This window comes from Antedon bifida, chromosome 10 (genome assembly GCF_963402885.1).
Source record: "Antedon bifida chromosome 10, ecAntBifi1.1, whole genome shotgun sequence".
NCBI lineage: Eukaryota > Metazoa > Echinodermata > Crinoidea > Comatulida > Antedonidae > Antedon > Antedon bifida.
In genome coordinates, this window is record NC_136235.1 from 20,068,219 (window position 1) to 20,077,415 (window position 9,197).

The 9,197-nt window shown below is 31.0% G+C and overlaps 1 protein-coding gene across 1 annotated transcript; it reads right to left on the reverse strand.

Moving 5' to 3' along the window:
- Positions 1 to 3,545: 3,545 nt before the first annotated feature.
- Positions 3,546 to 9,187, reverse strand: LOC144853432 (osteoclast-stimulating factor 1-like). The gene is made up of 9 exons (XM_078711129.1): positions 9,164 to 9,187; positions 8,655 to 8,723; positions 8,510 to 8,556; positions 8,116 to 8,166; positions 7,614 to 7,677; positions 6,579 to 6,670; positions 6,201 to 6,320; positions 5,605 to 5,779; positions 3,546 to 5,225 (listed from the first exon to the last, which is right to left on the reverse strand). The coding sequence occupies exons 2-9, from the start codon at positions 8,701 to 8,703 to the stop codon at positions 5,182 to 5,184; spliced, it is 642 nt and encodes a 213-aa protein (XP_078567255.1). The 5' UTR covers positions 8,704 to 8,723; positions 9,164 to 9,187; the 3' UTR covers positions 3,546 to 5,181.
- Positions 9,188 to 9,197: the final 10 nt, after the last annotated feature.

Below are 9,197 nucleotides of genomic sequence, written 5' to 3' on the forward strand. Positions count from 1 at the left end.
AGCCTATGCAATGGTATAATTAAATTTCTTTATATTTTCCCTTTTCAGATATAGACATACCGATGTAAGACTGTTGGAACCAATCACAGGTAAGAAACATCAAAGCCTATGCAATGGTATATTTAGATTTCTTTATATTTTCCCTTTTCAGATATGGACATACTGATGCAAGGCTGTTGGAACCAATCACAGGTAAGAAACATCAAAGCCTATGCAATGGTATATATAATTAAATTTCTTTATATTTTCCCTTTTCAGATATGGACATACCGATGTAAGACTGTTGGAACCAATCACAGATAAGAAACATCAAAGCCTATGCAATGGTATAATTCAATGTCTTTATAATTTCTCATTTCAGATAGTACCTATGGACATACCGATGCAAGACTGTTGGAACCAATCACAGGTAAGCATACAACACAACCTGAACATAATAATTGTTCTTTACTATTACTCATTTCAGATAGCATATATGCACCTACAGATACAAATGTATTGGAACTAAACACAGGTAAGGTACAATTTGTTTGCGTTTTTTCTACAGGTATGTTTGTTGCTAAGGTATACTGTATTAAGTGTAGCTAAGAAAGTTAGAAGTTTAAGTTTCAGTGTTTTTCAAATCATTTAAAATATTATATATAATGTGTAAGGTGGCATTATATCTTGGTATTGTAAGCTTTTACTGCAGTTGTGTGTGTAGTTAAGATATAAGTATAGCTATTAAGAATATACAGGTTTCAATGCATTTCAAATCGGGTTACTTTTTTTAAATTATTCTTTATAATGTGTAAGGTGGCATTATATCTTGGTATGTAAATTTTCTCTGGAGATATGCATGTAGCTAATCATTTTAAGAGTGTAGCTAAGAATCTAGAGGTTTAAGTTGCAATGCACTTTAAATCAGGTTATTTTTTAGTAAATTCATTATCTTGGTATTATAAATGTTCACTGCCAGTTGAGTGTAGCTAAGAATCTACAGGTTTAAGTTGCAATGCACTTCAAATCAGGTTATTTTTTAGTAAATTCATTATCTTGGTATAAAAAATGTTCACTGCAGGTTGTGTGTAGCTAAGAATCTACAGGTTTAAGTTGAAATGCACTTGAAATCAGGTTATTTTTAGTAAATTCATTATCTTGGTATAAAAAATGTTCACTGCAGGTTGTGTGTAGCTAAGAATCTACAGGTTTAAGTTGCAATGCACTTAAATCAGGTTATTTTTTAGTAAATTCATTATCTTGGTATAAAAAATGTTCACTGCAGGTTGTGTGTAGCTAAGAATCTACAGGTTTAAGTTGAAATGCACTTGAAATCAGGTTATTTTTAGTAAATTCATTATCTTGGTATAAAAAATGTTCACTGCAGGTTGTGTGTAGCTAAGAATCTACAGGTTTAAGTTGCAATGCACTTAAATCAGGTTATTTTTTAGTAAATTCATTATCTTGGTATAAAAAATGTTCACTGCAGGTTATGTGTAGCTAAGAATCTACAGGTTTAAGTTGCAATGCACTTCAAATCAGGTTATTTTTTAGTAAATTCATTATCTTGGTATAACAAATGTTCACTGCAGGTTGTGTGTAGCTAAGAATCTACAGGTTTAAGTTGCAATGCACTTCAAATCAGGTTATTTTTTACTAAATTCGTTATCTTGGTATAAAAAATGTTCACTGCAGTTTGTGTGTAGCTAAGAATCTAGAGGTTTAAGTTAAAATGCACTTCAAATCAGGTTATTTTTAGTAAATTAGTTATCTTGATATAAAAAATGTTCACTGTAAGTTGTGTGTAGCTAAGAATCTAGAGGTTTAAGTTGAAATGCACTTCAAATCAGGTTATTTTTAGTAAATTCATTATCTTGGTATAAAAAATGTTCACTGCAGGTTGTGTGTAGCTAAGAATCTACATGTTTAAGTTTAATGCACTTAAATCAGGTATTTTTAGTAAATGTATTCTATATAATGTGTAAGGTGGCATTATATCTTAGTATTGTAAATTTTCACTGCAGTTTGTGTGTGTAGCTAAGAATATACAGGTTTAGGTTTTAATGCATTTTATATTGGTTATTTTTTGGAAATGTGTAAGGTGGAATTGGTATTGTAAGTTTTCCCTACACGTAACTATAGTTTTTCTTAAGCAGGTTTCAACATTTATAGGATACTTCATAGTAGGTGGCATAGCAGATTATATCCGGACCAGCCCATCTAACAGATATACATGTGCGGTACTTGGATACTGGACGAAGGATGGAATTGCAGAAAAAACAGGACACACTCATTGAAAGACACAGTTTATGACATGGAACCAACCACAGGTAAGTCCTCGCTGTGATCATCAACCTTGACGTGGTAGCGAGGCTTGCGAGTTTCCAATATGGAAGCCAGACTAATGATGATCTCAATTGTATAATATAATACATTTACATAAATCATGAATGATTCCACCGAACTTTTGAGATGTTCTGATGATGAGAATAGTTTCTCGAAACATTTCAAGAAATTTTAAGGCAGTTTGCCTTATCAAATGCCTCACAATCATTATTTTAATACATTTACAGCTAAAATGTACATGATGAAAAAATATTATAAATATGTTGTTTCTTTAATAAAATTACAGAACTATCTATAATTATTGATAATATGTTGGAATAGTATTGAATCTATTTAATTTTCATAGGTAATTCATACTAAAACATGAGTTCCATTTGGAACTAGAGAACACACACAGCCATTCACCTAACCTTTAGCCAAATGATATTATATTTAGCACAAGCACAATTATTATAAGAATTCAACCAGCCCCAACAACTTAAAAACACTAATCTGATTGGTCATCATTTTTGACTCCCTAGATTGATAAAAGTTAGAGGTACCAATGATTTTGATTCAAAATTAATAGAACATGTTCCCGGGTCATATAATGGTTTTGGTTCGAAACTAAACAAATAAACAAAATAGTCATCAAGAGTTAAAAACTCGAATGCGCAATTTTTAAATATTAAATGCATTTAACAGCATTTAATAGGGTAATAAAATAATTTTTTTTTTAAATCAATAAACTTCTTAAATTTCCAATCTTCCTTTCACACATTACTATATTTGAAAAGGAACAAGGAGTTAATTTATTGTGATATGTTTAAGTAAACATAAATAAAAAAATACAAACAGATTAAAATGTTCTCTAGTAGAATATTTATTTAAAACATAATTAGAAGAAAATAATTATGAAAGAAGCAAATGCAATTTTCGAGATGCAAAAATCGCTTGCAAATTAGAAAACTACTAATGATTGGTTCTAACTAGAGACACAATGCAAGCGCTTTGACCAATCACAAGCTGTGGATCATCTGAACTGTCGCTTGTGATTGGTCAACTTGCTTGCAATGTGTCTAATGACCCTGTAAATGCAATACTTGCATTTCACCTATTATTACATGATGGCACTTCTATTAAATAATAAAATGTACATTAACATTGAATTTGTTTGTGAATCCTTTGCGCACAGCTGCAACCCTTTATCTCTACCTCCCCTACAAAAACCCTATGCCCACTTGAATTACAGTAAGATATTTAATCAGTTTAGTTGAATGCAATAATTCTAAACAAGTAATTAACAAGTTAACATTGGGGAATAGGTATAAAAATTAAAATATGTATACAGTTAACTCTCCCAATATCAGACTCTCTAAAAACCGGATATTCTCCCTAAAACAGACTTTTCTTTCTTAAATTCCTTTTTACCATTAAACACATTTCAAAAATCAGTTATATTAGGCCAGTTTGAAGGTGTCCGGTATTGGGAGAGTTGACTGTACATAGTAATAATACTATTAAAATAACATACTACTGTATTAATAACATTAAGAATGGAATAAAATGTGTTAAAGTTAGTTGAAATTATTATTATGGATGGAAGAGATAATAAAACCAGATTATTGGATTTGGGCAAGGAGGGATTGTCCTTAACAAACATCCATCCCCCTGGGTCGACGTAACTTAATTACGTAAATTATTACAATATAAACTAAATTACAAAAAACCTATAGTATATACAAAAATAGAAATCAATATTATACAAAATAAAATACTGTAATACTAAAAACCTTTGAAAGCCATGAGATGAAAATTAAAATTAATAATTGATTAACAACTTCTATTAGATACCAGATTGTAAAATATTACTGGCCTCTTAAGATGTGCAAATTGATAGAGACCACACCCTCCATCATGCTTCAGACTGAGGTGCATTTTCATACTGAATAAGAGGTTCACTGCCTAAAAAAATGACTATATCGATATCGAACAACAAGGGACACCCTGGATAGTAATAACACTTCATATTAGGGTCCTTAGTGAGTAATTGACTCACCTTTCTTCTAAATCCGTCCTATGTTAAGCTAGGATGTATTGTATTATTCATATTGTTGATCTAAAAACAGACAATGTTCATATTCCCAGGTAACTATCTTCTGGCTTATTTGAGCATATAATAATATTTTATTTTTATATAGCGCATAAAAGCAAGCTCTCAATGCTCTGCACATTATTATGAAAACATACTCCCATAATAATAGCGCAATTTACATGCTCATGAAAATCTGGGTAAAGTTTTATACATTGTTTTTAAATAAAATATACACAATCATTATGTATAAAATTAGATACTACAATTTTATTTATGTACAAACACATGTGTCCTGTAATTTTCTCATTTCACAATCCATACACACTCGTTCGTTTCCGTTTGAATGTCTTGGAAAGTACAAAAGTGACAAAATAAACAATGAAGTTTCAATTATTTGTTAACTAAACCATAGTTATGATAACATATGCACTTGCTTAGTATGGATGTTGGTGCATGTATTGCAAAATAAGAAAACTAAATATTAAGCTCTGTTCTACACTATCAAACTAGTTTGACAAAAAAGTGTAATGTGTCCAAATATGGTAGTGATATTACATCATCATGTCCATATTATTGGCACATCACATTTTTTTGTCACATAAAGTTTGATAGTGTAGACAGAGCTTTAGTCTTTCAGTGGATTGCAGCAATAAAAAGTAAAATTCAATTAAAACTTGGTCTCATAATTGGATGGCTTATTCTAGGAGTGTGCATATACATGTATACCTAATTCCTTCCTAACTTTCTTTCTACAAAAATAGAATTTTCAGTGTATTTGTTTATTAGTCAGAGTCTCCGTCTGAGATGTATTCATCCTCCTCGTTATCTGTGTAAAAAAATTACATTTTTGTTTTAATATTTGTCTTTATTTTTTCTATTTAAGGTATAAGGTATTTAAAATTGTCCTCAAGCTTAACTAAGAAACTGACGAAATTCGGACTAGGCCCTCCACGGACCGCCAGCAGTGCAGCGCCTACCAAATCAGCACACCGGGAGACGATCTCTTACTCTTTGCGAATAGAGTTCTTTAACATGCACTATGTATACAGGTTTACATCCCATCCGAAGGACAAATTTCAATTTCAACCACATTCAACAATTAGCAAATAGGAGAATGCATAGGATTTAATAATTTATATCAGCTTCTCATATCAAGAATGTTATTTCTGATATTATTGTTATTATTTATTACAAAATACACTTACTTGTTGAAACAGGTTGTACAAGAACTGCTACTTCTGGTTTGGAAGCAAGATCGTACGCCAGTTTTCCGTCTTTGTTTTTAATATTTGAACGTGCATTCTTTGATAATAATAGGTTAACAGCTTCTGGAAATCCTTTCCAGGCAGCAGAGTGAAGAGGTGTGTCGCCTAATTTGTTCTGAAATTAAATTGTATTTGATTAAGCCTTTGTATTAATAGAATATTCAACTATTATGAAACGATACAAACTTACTTAATTATGTTATATTTTTGTCACTATCAAACTAGTGTGACAAAAAAGGTGATGTGCCCAAATATGGTAGCGATATGATGATCATCAAACTGTTTATAATTTAGTATTGTTTAATTTTGTCTTGCTTATGTGGGGATATGATGACCTCAGAAGTGAAACACTTTTAAGCTCTGTCTAAACTATCAAACTAGTTGATGTGCCTAAATATGGTAGTGATATGCCACTGCACTTTTTTGTCACATAATGTTTGATAGTGTAGACAGATCTTACGTTTATTTTCTTATTTTCAGCACTTATCCAACAGAAAATCTGTGTTAAATATTAATTGTTGTATAATTATACTCACAGGTACATTGACTGAAATATTAGCTTTGGAGAGAAGAACCTTCATACAGTCAATATGACCTCCAGCTGCAGCCCAATGTAATGCCGTTGACCCTGACTTGTCAAGACCATTAACAGATACCTACAATATAATACAGGTAATAATACAAATTTTACATTACAAACTTGTAATTTCATCATGTTTAATTCATGTGACTACAAATTAAATTTGAACACATTTAATTTGGAGACAAATTTTTTTGGTTAATATTAGTGCTGCATGGATATTTTTCAGTGCCGGGCGGAGCTGCCTAGGTGCCTCCAAGCGTAAACACATTTTAAAGTGGCGGGCGGAGCTGCTTAGGTGCCTCCCAGTAAACACATCCCTGGTATAACTTACTTCATTTGAAAGACATTCCTGCAAAAAATCTAGGTTCCCCCGCTTGGCAGCCTCATGAAGTGGATTAGAAACGGATTCCATACTCATTTCCACTATAAAATAAAAATGTTATGTTAATAGCTATCAATAATATACTATGAAAATAGAATTTGATTCCTACCTAGCTATATATACATATATATGGCCCTGGGATTAAAAGAAACTTATTCAACTATTAGTATAAACCATTATGCTGTCTTTGATAAAATTATATTGACCATCATGATCAATATGAACAATAACATCATCAGGATATTATTTCTCCTACTAATTATGACATCATTTGATTGGACATGTGAGAATTATAAATGGTTATTTTTAGATTTCTTTTGTTTTATGGATGAAAAATGTATATTGATCTATTGTGAATGTATATATCGTCGATCGTTATCGTCCTAGTGTAAATGGGCAGAGTAAATCATATCATGGACCTATAAATTAATAGGTCCATGAGTATCTATGAAACAAACAGAATCTAAAGTACTTTATACTGTGAAACAATCAATCAAATTGTTAACCTTTACAGAAAGACTTATAATGGGACAAAAGGAAAGCTTTGTGAGATTCATGATTTGTTTGCATGATTTCCTGTTGTTATGACCACCAGGATGTTAATTGTGTTTATGTGGCTTTCTGTGCTTTTGTTTATTTAATTTAATAATGTATTTTTTTTTTAATTTATTCCTTTATGTCACAATTATTTTTATTTATAATTTCTTTTTAGATTACAATACTTTCTTTTTTTATTTAAACTTCTTTTTAGGTTAGGTTATTTTTTTTGTATAATTTCTTTTTAGGTTACAATGCTTTCTTTTTTATTTCTTCACTGCAAACCACAGCCATAATTATCGAAAAATATTCAAAGCTCTCTTCAGTAGATACTAATTTTAAAATTATTGGTTTAAAAATTATAAATTGATTTAGGAACCATGTTAAAATGAGTATACTGCAGTTACTGAGTGCATATAGTGGGACCTGTCTTGGTTAAATACTCACCATAATTACTAGGAATTAGTCCAGTTTTCTTCCCACTTCTGGCCTTCCACCAACTGTCATTGCTCTATAGAATCAATAGATTTAAATTAAATGTAACAGTGTATACAATAATAATAACATTTATAGGACTAGAAAGTTATAACATTAAAAAAATAAAATGGACTAATTGTATGAAAAATCTCTTTGTGCATACAGGCAATTGAATGTTACATTTGTTTTTAAATTGGAAGTGACTATAATATCTATGAACCAAAAGGTACAGATGAAGGAGAAGGATATTGGTTATGTGAAAAGATTACATTGCTGTTGGCATAAATAACTAATTATTAATATACGAATATATACGTTTGGGGAGTTTAGAAGTTTCCCCATGGGCAAACATTGTGTGTATCAGACCTGTGGTTTTAGGAAGGGATAGAGTAAGGCTTCAACACTATGCCTATTATAAAACACTGTTAGATATCAAATCAAATGACAAAGTGACAATTGTAATTTTACCTACCATATCTAAGATATATAGAATATCACCCTCATCAAAGGACAATTCATCATTCTAAAAAGAAATTACAATAATGAATTAATAAATGATTTATAAAGTAAAATAAGAAAGGACACTTTTGTTAGTCAAAGTGTCCTTTGAATAGGTGTTGGTTCTAGTAGTGTTAAAACATATATTGTGCCTTTTACATGGGAAAGTGTCTCCTTAAATAGGGGTGTTAAAAAGGAGGGTTGTACTGTATTATCTTAAAATGATTCATAACATAGATGGACCCTTTGTACTGTAAGTGGATACCTCCCTCATAAATGACAGCCATTCAAACATTAGCAGTCGTGGTGTTTGAATACAAAAGATGAAAATTAATTAATTGGAAAGATTAACTGAAGGATTAACTTACGAATTGCGCCTCATATGCATAAAGAGCTCTAAAAACTTTAACTTGACCTGAAAAATAAATTCAATATGTGGTGTTATTGTATCAATCAGGGTAGCTTTTATAATTTGATCTGTACAACCAAACAACAAAATTCTTGTTCACCTACCAGGTTTTGGAGTTGGTTTTGGGGGAGCGGGCCTGGCTGGTTGAGACATTTTATAGTGTAGTTCTATACCTGAAATATAAATAAATAATAAAGCATTTATTTAATTACTAATTTTCAAATAAATTGTATTTAATTTAAAATGTTACTTTTTCCATCTGAATACAGAATAGTTTTTGCTATTTCAGACATGAATGTAAACTGTCACCAGTAATGCTACTGCCAACACCTTGCTATTGCCTAGGTGTTGACCTCGTCACCTTCCTTTAGGTGGCACCTACCTGAACCTACTATATTACTGACTGTATTACAATACTAAACCTATGCGTGAAGATACAGACAGAGCCAGAGCAGAGGCCTAGCTATTGCAGTTTAAAAAACACATTTTATGGTGAATTCCAAGTCAGTAAAGTAAAAATAAGTAAAAGTTTAGTTACATTATAGTAGCTAATATTGTCTGATCAATTTACTTACTTGAGGCTGCTTTAAAAACGAAAATACTTTGTACTCACCTACTGCTCTTCTCTCTTCTTCGAAATGTTTCTC

Excerpts from the sequence above, each read along its gene's own strand:
- LOC144853432 (XM_078711129.1), bottom strand. The coding sequence starts at position 8,703 with ATGTCTCAACCAGCCAGGCCCGCTCCCCCAAAACCAACTCCAAAACCT. Across the intron at positions 8,557-8,654 it reads AAAACCAACTCCAAAACCTG|GTCAAGTTAAAGTTTTTAGA; the intron begins GTAGGTGAACAA and ends TTTATTTTTCAG. Across the intron at positions 5,780-6,200 it reads ATATTTCAGTCAATGTACCT|AACAAATTAGGCGACACACC; the intron begins GTGAGTATAATT and ends ATTTAATTTCAG.